The sequence below is a fragment of the Mauremys mutica genome, chromosome 1 (assembly GCF_020497125.1).
Source record: "Mauremys mutica isolate MM-2020 ecotype Southern chromosome 1, ASM2049712v1, whole genome shotgun sequence".
NCBI classification, from domain to species: Eukaryota; Metazoa; Chordata; order Testudines; family Geoemydidae; genus Mauremys; species Mauremys mutica.
The window spans coordinates 356,847,628-356,861,458 of record NC_059072.1 but is presented as its reverse complement, the minus strand read 5'-3'; the positions used below and the strand labels follow the sequence as shown (position 1 = coordinate 356,861,458).

Here is a 13,831-nt window from a genome sequence, read left to right as displayed (position 1 = left end):
TGCCCGTCATGATTTTATAGACTTCAATCATATCCCTCCCCTTAGTCGTCTCTTTTCCAAGTTGAAAGGTCCCAGTCTTATTAATCTCTCCTCATACGGAAGCTGTTCCGTACCCCTAGTCATTTTTGTTGCCCTTTTCTGAACCTTTTCCAATTCCAATATATCTTTTTTGAGATGGGGCGACCACATCTGCACACACTATTCAAGGTGTGGGCGTACCATGGATTTATATACAGGCAACATGATTTTTTCTGTCTTATTATCTATCCCTTTCTTAATGATGCCCAACGTTCTGTTCACTTTTTTGACTACCACTGCACATTGAGCGGATGTTTTCAGAGAACTATCCACAATGACTCCAAGATCTTTCTTGAGTGGTAACAGCTAATTTAGACCCCATCATTATGTATGTATAGTTGGAATTATGTTTTCCAATGGGCATTACTTTGCATTTATCAACATTGAATTTCATCTGCCGTTTTATTGCCCAGTCACCCAGTTTTGAGAGATCCTTTTGTAGCTCTTCTTTGGACTTAACTATCTTGAGTAGTTTTGTATCATCTGCAAATGTTGCCACCTCACTGTTTACCCCTTTTTCCAGATCATTTAGGAATATGTTGAATAGGACTGGGCCCAGAACAGACCCCTGGGGGACACCACTAGTTACCTCTCTCCACTCTGAAAACTGAATATTTATTCCTACCCTTTGTTTCCTATCTTTTAACCAGTTAGTGATCCATGACCTTCTCTCTTATCCCATGACTCCCTTCTTTGCTTAAGGCCATTTCCTGAAGAACCTTGTCAAAAGCTTTCTGAAAGTCCAAGTACACTGTATCCTCTTGTCCCCATGTTTGTTGACCCCCTCAAAGAATTCTAGTAGACCGGTGAGGCATGATTTCCCATTACAAAAGCTGTGTTGACTCTTCCCCAACAAATCATGTTCCTCTACATATCTTATCATTCTGTTCTTTACTATAATTTCAACCAATTTGCCTTGTACTGAAGTTAGACTTACCAGCCTCTGATTGCCAGGGTCACCTCTGGAGCCTCTTTAAAAAATCAGCATCACATTAGCTAATGTAGTAGCAATTCAACTTGAGACATGAGCCCTTGTACCAGAGGCCTGGTATGAGTCAGGCCCTGCTCACAGAATCTGGCAAGAACAGGGCTGCTGGGGGAGTGGCGCAATATGGGAAAGAAAGCAACTGTATTAGTGCTACTCCCCCACCAGCACGAGCTACTCGATCGTTCCGATATCTCCTGTACCCTGGTATCGCTGTGTCCCATTCATTATCCTCATTCCACCAAGTTTCTGTGAGCCCTGTTACATCCAAATTGGATTGGAAAAGGTTCAGAAAAGGGCAACAAAAATGACGAGGGGTATGGAACGGCTTCCGTATGAGGAGAGATTAATAAGACTGGGACTTTTCAGCTTGGAAAAGAGGCGGCTAAGGGGAGATATGATTGCGGTCTATAAAATCATGACTGGTGTAGAGAAAGTAGATAAGAAAGTGTTGTTTACTACTTCTCATAACGCAAGAACTAGGGGTCACCACTTGAAATTAGTAGGCAACAGGTTTAAAACAAACAAAAGGAAGTATTTTTTTTCACACAATGCACAGTCAACCTGTGGAACTCCTTGCCAGAGGATGTTGTGAAGGCCAAGACCATAACAGGGGCCATAACAGACCTTTGGTCTGACCCAGTAGGGCCATTCTTACTTTCTCACCAACATTCTCATTTAATATCACCCACTCGAGTTCACCCATCTTAGTACTGAGACTTCTTGCATTTGTGGACAAGCTCTGATAGCATTTCTCAATGTTTGGCTGTCTGCCTTCATGTGATGTAACTGACTGGGACTCCTTTTCGTTTGACTGTTTCTCTTCAGTTCCTACCTGTGCTTTATCAACTTCGATACTCTCCTCCTTATGAGGATATAGAAAATCCCCGTTAACAGATCCTCCCCTAAGGGATGTCTCTGTCCTGAACCGGGTGCTCAGCACCTGTTGGCTTTCCCTCCGCACTTAGCTTAAAAACTCCTCTACACCCTTTTTAAGTTTACACACCCAGCAATCTGGTTCCATTTCGGTTTAGCGGAGCCCATCCTTTCTGTACAGGCTCCTCCTTTCCCAAAAGGCTCCTCCAGTTCCTAATAAACCTAAAACCCTCCTCCCTGCGCCCGCGTCTTTCAGAATGAAGTGTAAAATGGCTTTCCCCCAGGTTACGTCCTCCTCTTTCTGAAACAACGAGTCGTCCCTGCTACAGCCCGAGAACGTGCTGCAAAGTTTGCGTGTTGCCTTTTCCGTCAGATGGCTGCACGGTTAAAGTCCCGCCATTGTCACTAGGGCTTGCATTCTGGATAGCTCTGTTATGTGTAGTAGAAACACCTCCTGCTTTGGTGGTTGACTATGATGTCACCCCTATTTCTCCCCCCCTTTTATTTTTACCTGGAGACTTTCTGGTCTGTCTCCCACCTCCTTCTGGGCCTCAGAACAAGTGTAGATATTCTTGGTATATAATGCAACGGCTCCTGCCTAGGCCCCTCTCCGCACTGCGGTAGCCGAGCCCCCCACGGCCCCTTGGCATTAGGGAAGCATCGTTCTGTTCCTTTCCCAGCTGAGCTCTAAAGTGCCTTGCCCAGGGTCAGCCAGGGAGCGTGTTCCCGAGCTAGGACTCGAACCCAGGTCTCTAGCATCCCAGTCCAGAGCCCCAGCTGCTCACCCCACCTGCCTCTCGCTCCAGGGGCTCGGCTCCCGAGTGCAGTCGCGGAGCGGCTCTCGCAGGCGGGAGTCCCACCCCTGTCTCTGCAGCGTCTTCTCTCTCCCTCCGCCACTCTCCTTTGGGGTCACATTGCTGGGGAGGGAGGGGAGGGGGAGGGCAGGGTGGTGCCATGGGAACCTCCCCCCTCCCCGGTTAACCTTGACTGGTGCCTGCCTTCTGGCTGTGTCGCCGACGCCTCTTCTCCCGCCCGTCCTCCAGGCGAGTGCGTGATCGCCCTGAAGTCCATGATCGGCAGCACCACCCAGCAGTTCCTCACCTACCTGTCCCACCGCGGGGAGGAGACGGGCAACATCCGGGGCTCCATGAAGGTCCGGGTCCCAGCCGAGCGGATGAGCACCCGGGAGAGGCTCTACGGTGAGTGGGGGGGGGGCTTTCCGCCTTTCAGGGGCCGCCTGCCAGGCACCCAGGGCTCCAAGGGGTTACACGGCCCGACTGCCGCAGCTGATTGCATGGTCCGATGGAGCCATTAGCCAGCAGCCGGGGGGAATTTGCCTAGAAGAAGCTGGGATGTTGTTCCCCAGTTAAGCAGAGACGCAGGCTGGAGCCGGGCCGCTGCTATTGCGTGGCTCAGGGTTTGAATCCAGGCCAGGCCGGCAGCCGTGGGGAAGGTGGTACCATCAGGGGCAGGGGTGGGCAAACTTTGAGGGCCACATCGAGTTTCCAAAATTGTATGGAGGGCGGGTTAGGGGAGCGTCCGCGAACAGTCAGGCGTGGCCTGGCCCCCCACCCCCATCCAACCCCCCCGTTCCCTGTCCCCTGATGGCCCCCCAGGATCCCTGCCCCATCCAACCCCCCTTCCTGGACCTCTGCCCCTGACTGCCCCCCGCTGCCCCATCCAACCCCCCCTCCTGACTGCCCCCCAGGACCTCTGCCCCATCCATCCCTCCCTGTCCCCTGACCGCCCCCAGACCTTGACTGCCCCCCGCTGCCCCATCAAACCCCCCCCCTGACTGCCCCCCAGGATCCCTTCCCCCATTCAACCCCCTGTTTCCCACCCTCTGACCGCCCCTATCCCTATCCACACCCCCGCCCCCTGACCACCACCCCGAACTCCGCTGCCCTCTATCCAATCCTCCCGGCCCCCTTACCGCACTGCCTGGAGCACTGGTGGCTGGCGACGCTGCCCAGAGCACCAGGACAGGCAGCCGTGCCGCCCAGCTGGAGCCAGCCACACCACCGCGCAGCACAGAGACCGGGTCAGGCCCGGCAAGAGCTCGCAGCCCCACCGCCCAGAGCATTGCACCGGCGGTGGGGCGAGCTGAGGCTGCGGGGGAGGGGTTGGGGGGCTAGCCTTCTGGGCCAGGAGCTCAGGGGCTGGGCAGGAGGGTCCCATGTGCGGTAGTTTGCCCACCTCTGATCTAGTGAATAGCTGGGGTTGGCTCCATCTCGCCACCGCTGGGGGTGCCCGAGAGACAAGGACTCTGGGGGGTGAGTTTCCCAGTCACCCCCAGAGCTGGGGAGCCAGGGAGATGGTGCCAGGTGGGTGGAAGGAGCCCTCCAAGGGCCTGGGGGTGGGACCCTCATGGCCTGGGACTGCATCGAGCCAGCCAGGCCCGGGTGCCCAAAGGCGAGGCACCGAGGGAGCTAAACGGGGCCTGCTCCGCCGCTGAGCGTGTGCGTCTCTCCCGCCCGCAGAGTGGATCAGCATCGACAAGGACGAAACAGGAGCTGCCAAGGGGAAGCTGCCGCTGGGGTCTCGGGCCAGCCAGGAGCAGGCCAAGTAAGGGTGGGCTGGGGTGGGTTCGGGCTGTGGCAATGCCGCTCCGGGAAGAAGCCAGGTGGGGTGTGGGGGAGGCAGGGGGTGCTCTCCTCCCGGGGCAGGGATACCCCGGGGGGGTGTCTGTCCGTCAGCCCTGTCACTCACGGGGACGGTCAGTGACGCTCTGCACTGGCCTGGTCTCAGGGGAGATCAGCGAGCAGTGCGGGGTCCACCCTGCCGGGGTGGGGGTGGCTCTTGGGGCAGGGCCCTGGCTGAAGAAGCTTCCCAGGAGCAGACAGGGTTGTCTGGGGCTGGAAGGTTTGGGGTGAAGGGCAGCGGGTGTCAGTGCAACCCGCTGGCGCAGTGCGGTGCCGGCTGTGTACAGCTGGGGAGATCCTGCGGGGGTCTGATCCCCGGGGATGTCTGAAGCGCTGGCAAATAGACCGTAGGGTCCAGGCCGGCCTGGGCCCAGGGGGACAGGCTGCCTGGCACCTTTCTACCCCTGGAGTTGGGCCTGCGCCTCACTGGGCTTGGTGCTAGGCAGCCCAGGCCTGGACGACAGCATCCAGGTGGGTTGGGCCTCTCCTCCCTGAAGGTGTCTCCCCGGGGCCCCCGGTTCCCCCCTCAGGCTCAGCCCAGCCTCACGGCGGATGAAGCAGCACCACAGCGCGGGGCTCGGTCTTGGAGCGCTGGGAGGGTATGGACGGGCCCTGCCTCCACTGACCAATAGTCTCCCCCTCTCTGCTAGATCCGCCGGCCGGAAGCCCCTGCCGGGGGAGGCGGCAGCCTGCCCCCTCGGGAAGCTGTCTGACGAGCCGGAGAAGCCCAGCACCCTGCCTGCCGGCCGTCTGCCAGCCCCGCTCCGCGGCACCTCCAGGGAGGAGACCTCTCAGACCAGGTCAGTGACGGACAAGCTGGGCCCACGGCCCCCTTGGTACCACCGTGAGCTAGAACAACGCAGGCAGGACGTCCCCCCGAGGGAGAACGGTCAGGGAGCCCCAGTGTTGGGGGCCTAAGTGTCTCGGTGGTGACGTCCCAGGGGGCTGCCGGGGACCGTCCCATCGGGGAGAGACGCCGGGGGTAGAGGAGTCCTCCAGAGCCGGGGGGCAGCTTAGAGGGGGGCCTGAGCCCTGTGCGTACCCCATAGCGAGAGACAGTCCTTGCCCCAAAGAGCCTGCGGGCTGCATGGACCAGCCTCTCCTCCTGCCCCTTGGTCTCACTCTCCCGTCCTGTGCCCTCAGGTCCAAGCAGGACTCGGCCTCGGAGCCCGACAGCGGCCCCACGAAGAACAGCTTCAATAACCCAGCCTACTACGTGCTGGAGGGGGTCCCGCATCAGCTGCTGGCCGCAGATCCCCCCACCCCCTCCAAGGGGCCGGCCCCCAAGAACAAAGTGCAGATCACGGTGCCCGTGCAGCCGGAGCGGCGCCGCCAGCCGCTCCCGGGCCGGGGCGAGGAGAGCTCCTCCGACGAGGACACGGGCACCCTCAACCTGCCGCCCCCCGACTTCCCGCCCCCACCCCTGCCCAAGGCCGTGGAGTTTGAGGTGGCCGAAAACCCTCTCTACGCCAGCGCCAAGGACCTGGCTGGGGCAGCTGGCCGGGAGGCGCCCGGCACTGCCAAGCCGTGGGCTGCCGTGGCCTTCAGCGACCCCTTGGAGTCCAAGCTGGCCCCACCCAAGCTACACCCCAGGCCTCCCCTCCCCCCTGGACCTGGCTTCCTGGTGGAGCCCCCCAGCGCCCCCCAGGCTCAGGGAGGCCCCCTGGACGATCGCTCCTGCTCGGTGCTGCAGATGGCCAAGACCCTGAGCGAGGTGGATTATCCGGGCAGCAAAGGGAGCAGCGGCCTGGGGCGGGAGCAGCAGGGCCGGCCGGCCCCACATCTGCCCAGCAAAGGGCGGCTGGATCTGCCCCCCAGGTGCATGCACCCCGACTACAGCCGGCCCATCACCTTCCCACCCCGCTCCATCCGGGAGAGCATCGAGGAGGACTTGGCTGAAGAGGTACATGCAGGAGCTTGTCACAGGCCCTCTGAGATCAGGGGTCCCAGCGCCCTCCCTCTGGGGTCCCTCCGTGATGTCCCTCTGCCCCATGCACACGGGGGCGGGCTCGGCCAAGCTGCTCTCACTGACTCACTGCACGGCCACGGGCAGCTCACTGGCCTGCTCTGGGCCTCGGTTTTCCCATCTGGAGTATGGGCCTGCGGATACTGCCCAACCCCCCAGGGGCATGAATTCATCAGTCCACTGTGCCTGGGGTCCTGGGACGGAAGGTGCTGGAGCCAGGCCCTGGGTTAGTCGGGTTTTCCCGTGCATGGAGCAGGCGCTAAGCCGTTGCACTAGCCCCCTTGCTCGGCACAGGAGGGTCCCGGGTGGGGGGTGCAGCTCGAGCCCCAGGGTGCCTGATGCACTGTGCCCATCTGCTCTGTGTAGGCGCTGGGCCAGGAAGGGAGGAGCAGCTCCAGCCTGAGCGAGTGCAGCGTGGGCGACTGGCTCCTGGCCCTCGGGCTGCAGAGGTACGAGGAGGGGCTGATTCACAACGGCTGGGACGACCTGGAGTTCCTCAGGTGAGGGGGCCCGGCCTGACCCTCACCACCCTGCTCAGCGGGACGCTGGCTTGGCAGGAGCGGTGAGCCCAAGCTGGGGGCAGGGCAGTGAAGATGGGCACATCCTAGGGGGCGGGGATGGAGACAGCTGGGGCCCTACCAAACTCAGGGTCCATTTCAGTCCATTTCACAGCCAGAGGGTTGTAAAATGAGTCAATTTCACATTTCCAGAGGTTTACATCCGAAATGTCAGGGTGTTGTAACCGTGGGGGTCCTGACCCAAAAGGAGGTCGTGGGCGGGGGGGTCGCAAAGCTGTTGTAGGGAGGTCGCAGGATTGCCACCCTCATTCTGCGCAGCCACAGAGCTTCCTGCATCTGGGGAAGTACCCGGAGGTGGGTCTGATCTCCCCTCGAGAGCGGCCGTGTCCCGTCCCAGGACTAGCAGCTGGAGCCCGGTGCACGGGGAGCCCTGCCCCCTCCCTCCCCTCCAATAGCTCGATTTCATGGGGGAGGTCTGAGTGCGCGGTCCGTGATGTGTTTGTCATAGTTGTGAATTTGGTCGGGCCCTCGAGATAGTCCATGGGAGCAGGGAACATAAGGAGCAGGAAGGGGCGAGACACCCGGTGGGGAGAGCGATCAGCCTCTGTGACGGGACAGCCAGCGGTGACACAGGGCACGGGGCAGGGATGGGACAGCCTCACTGGTGAGATCGCCCCAGCCTGCCACAGAGAGAGATGCCAGTGCTGGGGCGGGGGGATTGAACAAGCTACATCTGCCCGGTTGGCAGGGGCAGTAAGGGGCAGCATGATGAATGGGGAGAGGGGCGGGGAGCGTACAAGGAGGAGAACGGATGAGTAGAGACGTCTCCTGGTTGCCCAGAATCTTAGCAAATGCCAGCTGCTGGGGGCACGGCCGTTCCACGGACCTGGCATGCCAACATCCTTCTGGCTCTCCGGGGCCCTCGCTCTCCATCCCAGCATGCTGACGGGTTTGGGAGCACAGGGTGGAAGTTTGGCCTTTGTGCCACTAAGGGGCGCCACTGACCTGCAGAACCGGGGAGCTTCTCCCAGAGCGGGATCAGCTGAGAGGGGCAGCAGTCTATATGGTCCTCTATAGGGGCTTGGTCCGCTAGTGCAGGCGTGTAGTGCAAGGTGCCTCTTGCCCAGCCACCTGGTTCCCTGCCACATGGCACAGCTTTGGTGCATGGCTCCGGTCGCCTGACACCCACTCCTGTCCTGCTGTAGAGGGGTGACGGTGCCATGTCTGCCCACAGCGGAGGTCTCGGCAGGGAAGGGTGCCGGGTAGGCGCCACCAGCCTTCCTGGCAGGGAATGGTCACTGACCCCCAGGCAGGGGTCCCGGTTGGCAAACCCTGCTTTCTCCAGGCATCTCAGAAGCATGCTCTGGGGGGATCTCACCGATGCCTGGGTCTCCTTGGTGACGTGAGAAGTCAGAGAAGTGTTTCCTAGTGGTTAGAGCAGGGGACCGTGAGCCAGGACGCCTGGGTTCTATTTGGGGCTCTGCCACTGACTCGTGTGGGTAAATAATATCCCCCGCCTGTGGCTGTCGGGGTGGGGGTGCTGCGAGGGTTAACTGGTGTCTGTGCTTCTCCAATCAGAGGGGGGCTATTGAGTCACACAGAGGGGCTGGCTGCTGACTCCTGTCCTCTCCCCCCCTTCCAGTGACATCACGGACGAGGACCTGGAGGAGGCTGGGGTGCTGGATCCCAACCACAAGCGCCTCCTGCTGGAGAACCTGCTGAAGCTCAGGAAGTAGCAGGAATCTGCGCCTCCCACGCCAGGGCCCGGGCGTGCCGCTCCGCGCTCGCTCCTGTTCGCATCCCGCGTCCCCCTCCTGCCCCCTCCTACGTCGGGATCTCGGGGGCTTTCACTGTGCCTGCACCCCCCTCCCCCTGGCGGGGAGGGAGGGCACTCGAGGCAGCCCCGGGGGTGGGGGGCGAGGGCAGCGCGTGGGACACTGGCTTAGTGCTGCGTCTGCAGGGGGGCACCCCAGAGATGGGGCTGTGGGTGCGGAGTGGGGAGGAGCTGCCCCACGGTGACCCAGATCCTACCTGTCCTCGCCTTCCTGGAGGAATCGGGCCTGAGCCAACCCAGAGCAAGGGGGCGATGGGTGGGAGGGGGGCAGAGAGCCGCACGTGGGCTGAGCAGTCCCACAGCTGGGGGTTGGAAGTGGCCTAGGCCTGGGAGCAGGGCGCTCTGCTGCCTAAGTTATTGCGTATTTATTGAACTAGAGGAAGAAAGTTTGTCTTGTTTCATTGCCAGGCAGCCTGGGCTTGCTCGGGTTTAGGCCTCTCCTCCTCCTTTGCAGGGAGTTTCCCCTTCAGCCAAGCCAGGCCCTTTCCTGCCCCCCCTGCATCCCGCGGGCTCGCAGCTCTGTGGGCAGCGGCGGGCAGGGCCTCTCCCTCTTCCCAGGGCACAGGTGCCGCTGGGTTACAGCGCTCCGGTCGCCAGGGAGCAACCAGGCTGAGCAAGGGGCTGGAGCGCTCTATTGAGGGGGGCGCGCGAGCTGCCCAAGTGGGGACATGAGCCTGCAGCCGCCCGGAGGGTGGGGCATCGGGGACAGGCGCTGACTAGGAGTTAGAGGCTGGAATTAACCTGGGAGGCTTGGCCCAGAGCTGAGGAGGAATTCCCTGCCAGTGCCCTGGATCTTTCCCCATGGGGGTCATGACAAAACCACCGCCCCCTGTCTCCCGCCAGGCGTCTCGGCATCCTGGGATACGTCCCAGCCCTGTGGTTAGCCAGGGAGGGCTGTCTGCTTCCGGAACGGTCTCTCCGCCCAGCGCCTCTGCGCCAGCGAAGAATTGGAGCAGGCAGGGGCGTCTAGGCTCAGCGGGGGAGTAAAAACCCTCTCAGCCCTTCTCCTTGACTGTGGGAGCTGATGGCGGGGGCAGTGGTCCCTCCACTCACTCCTGAGTCCTCCGTCCTCCTCTGGCCCCCATTATCTCCTCTCCTCCCTGGCTGTAGCGTAGTTACGCCTTAGGAGCCCGCTAAAGCACTCCTAGTGCAGACAGGGCCGACGAGCCACGCCCAGGGTCACAGGGGAAATCTGTGGCGGAGCAGGAATTAAACCCAGGTTGCCCCTGGCCCAGGCTACTGCACCACCCTCTGGCCAATCTTCCCTGGCATCCTTCCTGCCCATCAGGCATCCAGCCAGGCTCCATGCACTGCCTCCTGCTGCCCTATCTTCTAGCTGCTCCTCACCGGGCATGGGGACCCCAGGGTCCTGCCTTCATCTGTGCCCACCGTCCATGAGAGCAGGGGGCAGCGTTTGTACCCGGCACTTTATTCCCCCCCTCGGGTCAGAGACATCTAGGGACACAGCCCGTGGGCCTTAGCGCTGCAGTGAGCGAGGGGGGCCTTTCCCAGGGAAGCCTGGGAGAACCCGCCTGTCCTTTCTGGGCCCACAAGGGGAATTGTCGGAGGACTGCCAGCTCTGGAGAGTGGCGCTCGCCTGCATCCACACTGCAGAGGGGTCGGGGAGCTCGCTCGAGCTGTAGCGTGTACCCCCGGCGAGCCAGCCTATGTGTGGGGGCAGGACTCAAGCTAGGGGCAACACCCGAGTTACAACGTGAGTTCCCGCTGCAGCGAAGACAAGCCCCGAGTTCGCGTTCTCGTTGCCTGCCTGCACCGCGTTAGTTAGTTAGTTAGACGCTGGGGCAGCAAGCTGAGGTGCCTGCGAGGGCCACAGCCCTGCCCCACGTGCTGCTGGCTGGAGAGCAAGTCCTTCCACTGGCATCAAGTCTTTACCCACCAGTCTGAGCTGCCAGCAGAGAGCGGGAGGATGTGGCAGCTGAGACAGGCTACAGCAAAGTTGCACCCGCTTGACTGAAAGTGTTATTTCAAACCGGCTTAGTTGAACCAGAGCAAAACATAGTGTCAGCGCCCTTAATCCAAATTAAACTCGGTTTATATCCATGTAGGTTAGCTTTGAGTCCTCGCTGAATTAAGCTACATGGATAGAAACTGGGCTGCAATCGGCTTAAGAGCACACGCACTGGGGTTTGCTCCATTTTAACGGAATTGGTTCGAAATCACAAACTGGGTGCGGCTCTGGCCGGTGTCTGTAGCGTCCTCGCCTGCTGCTGAGCGAATCCAAAGCGAGTCTGGGATCCCCAGCTGCCTCCCTTCAAGCCAGGCAGGGCCAGGGACTGGGGCTCCGGACACCTGGGTTCTTTTCCCACTTCAGAAGCCAAGATGCCCAAGGCCCCGTCCGACAGCTCCTCTGTGTGCTGGGGGAGAGGGAAACTGAGGCTATTTCACTAATGCCTCGAGATTGTAACTGCAAAGGACATCATAGCTCCCCCAGTACCATAAGCGGCTCCTTTGCCAAACCCAGCTGTGCCAGTTTCCTTCACGGAGTGGCGCTCCGGCACCCAGAGCGTTTATAGGCACCTGTTAAATCAGAGAGCCGGGGTGGGTCATTCCACTGCCGTGTGTAGACAGCTGAGATCGCCCCATCGCCGCCCACACGGGCTCTAGCTGCTGGGGCGTAACCCCATTTCTCCGCAGCCTCCTCCCAGCTATTCTCCGCCTGCCGCTTTGTGACTGACTCGGGGTCTTGGGCAGCCCCTTGTGCACTGAAGAGGTTGGTCTGCAAGGCCCTGGGCTGGATGGAGACGGGGCAGGCCCTACCCTGAGCCCTTCGCCAGCGAGGGCCTGAAGAGGAACATAGTTCTCCACCCCCACCACGGCCGGGCACGTCAGCCTGGTTGCTGGGAGCGCATGGGCAGCTGCTTGGCCGACGGGTTCCAAGCGGGAACGCAGGCAGTGGGGCACTTTGCCAGGCTTGGGCGACTCGACCCCCCCAGCATGGGCCACGTGAGGCCAGACCCCATGCCCCGCCAGCCCCACCCTCGCCCACTGGCACTAACCCCGTCTCCATTAGCTCGTAGCAATGGCAGACTGCTAACCTGGACCAGCCGCCCGACAGGGACCCAAAGGCATTGAGCAAGCGTGTGGTGTTAACAGCCGTCTCCTCTAACTCTGGAGCCAGCTGCGCATGGGGTCGATCCCGCAGTCTACGGCCTGGGGGGCCGATACAAAGCTCTCCCGCTTTGTGGCGAGTTTGAGTCCGGCCGGAGGCAGCGGCGGTGGCCAGGAGCTGTTGCTGGATGAGGTTGCGGCCAGCTCTCCAGGCAGGGTGAGCGCCTTTCAGCCCCTTGCCGGCGATCTCGGGGGGAAAGCCGTGGGCTGCCTCCTTGACTTTCTCTAGGCTCCTTTCCCTGTTAGCCATCAGGAAGATCCCAGGGGATGCGCTGAGTGGCACAGGGAGAGATCAAGCCTTAAGGACGGGCGAAAGGCCAGGGCACGGCTAGGACTCGTGACTGGGTTTGTTCACAGTTCAGTTTTAAGCACAGTTCTCATTTCAAGACACCAGCTGCCACGGGGAACAGCCCCTTAGGCTGGTGCTGAGGGCAGGCCCCCGCTCACCGATTTCCCTTTCCGACTGAAGGGATCATCACTGTGATTTGGTTCCAATGAGGACCCGCCTGTCGGTGTCAGTGAAACATGGCTGGCTGCTGTCCCTGTGTTAGCACAGCTATCTCTGGGCTAGGATGGCCTGGAACCTTGTTCAGAGGCTGCTCTGAGCTACTGGTTTGTGGACATGGGAGTAGGAGTCAGGAGCCCTGGCTTCTGTTCCCAGCTCTGATGCTGACTTGCTTGCCTGGCCCTTTGGCCTGCTCATTTCACCACTCTGTGCCTCGGTTTCCCCATCTGTAAAATGGAGGCAGCAATGCTCATCTGGTTTTCCGGAGCCATACAGAGGTGAGCATGCATGCCCCAGGAGACATATCCAACCCTTGGAGGACTCCGCTAAGTCATTGGAGCCTTTGCCCATCCCAAGGAGAATCTCCAGTGGTGATGAAGGGGCTCTCACAGAGAAATGAAGGACGTGTTTGGTTTCCAATGTGGTTTAGCTATCAGGCACGGGGAGGAGCCGGTGCCCGTGAGGCCTGGCAGGTTCTCTGCACCCCACCTTGTCTCTGTTAGTTAGCGAGGCGTTTGGTGTGACTTTAATCCTACTAAACTACCGTCGTGTTGTGTTTTTTGTTGTGGTTGAAATCACAAGCTATTTTTTTAATGTTTAATTTAATTGTTATTTGAAACTCTCTTATGCTTAATATTATTTCTCGGGGGAGGCAGGAGATGAGAATTTTAATGTTAGGATCTGAAGACTTTGCGAGATGTTCACTTTTTATGTCCAGGAGTATCACATTCTGAAGTAATAAAAGGGCTTGTTTGCTTAGAAACTGCTACCTGTGTTTTCTCCCTCCCTCGGTCTCAGGCTGGGTCACTGCTGGGATGGGAGCCCATGCAAGACCCACCCAGCTGCAGCAGAAGTCATGCTGGTGAGTCAGTAGGTGGTGCTCTTCCCTTTGACTCTGTACTGACCTAATTCCCGTCCATGGCGCTGCGGAGGAGGGGAGTGCCGGCATGCAGGTGGTGGGTAAAACCAAAGGCCTCACTATTTCTGCTCATTAAAGCTCCCACAACACGATAGTTCTCAGGTCCTGCTCGAATTCCATCTCAGTAACATTGATCCCGCCTCCCTTAGCTCCCCCTGCAGCCTCAAGCGGATACGCTATTCGCCTTCATTTCCTGCCCCAAACTGGCAAGCCATGTTGCTGTGCGCTGCCGTGTTCCTCCCCAGAGATGGCTGCATTGCAATTTGGGGTCTATCGGCTCCAAGACAGTGACTCAGCAAGTCGTCTTTTGAACTCTGCCCTCTCCAACTTCTTCAGAATGAGACGTCAACACTTGCTGCTACTATGTCCACCAGCTGGT

General features: G+C 59.8%; 1 protein-coding gene across 1 annotated transcript in view; it reads left to right on the top strand.

Moving 5' to 3' along the window:
* The window catches only part of INPPL1 (inositol polyphosphate phosphatase like 1), a 70,692-nt gene extending 57,396 nt beyond the window's left edge, over nucleotides 1-13,296 (top strand). Inside the window, exons 23-29 of the mRNA XM_045023077.1 lie at nucleotides 2,983-3,138; nucleotides 4,420-4,504; nucleotides 5,232-5,381; nucleotides 5,725-6,484; nucleotides 6,914-7,047; nucleotides 8,708-8,820; nucleotides 8,855-13,296. Of these exons, the coding sequence (XP_044879012.1) occupies nucleotides 2,983-3,138; nucleotides 4,420-4,504; nucleotides 5,232-5,381; nucleotides 5,725-6,484; nucleotides 6,914-7,047; nucleotides 8,708-8,801 (1,379 nt within the window). The 3' untranslated portion in view covers nucleotides 8,802-8,820; nucleotides 8,855-13,296. The remainder of the gene's footprint in view (nucleotides 1-2,982; nucleotides 3,139-4,419; nucleotides 4,505-5,231; nucleotides 5,382-5,724; nucleotides 6,485-6,913; nucleotides 7,048-8,707; nucleotides 8,821-8,854) is intronic.
* Nucleotides 13,297-13,831: the final 535 nt, after the last annotated feature.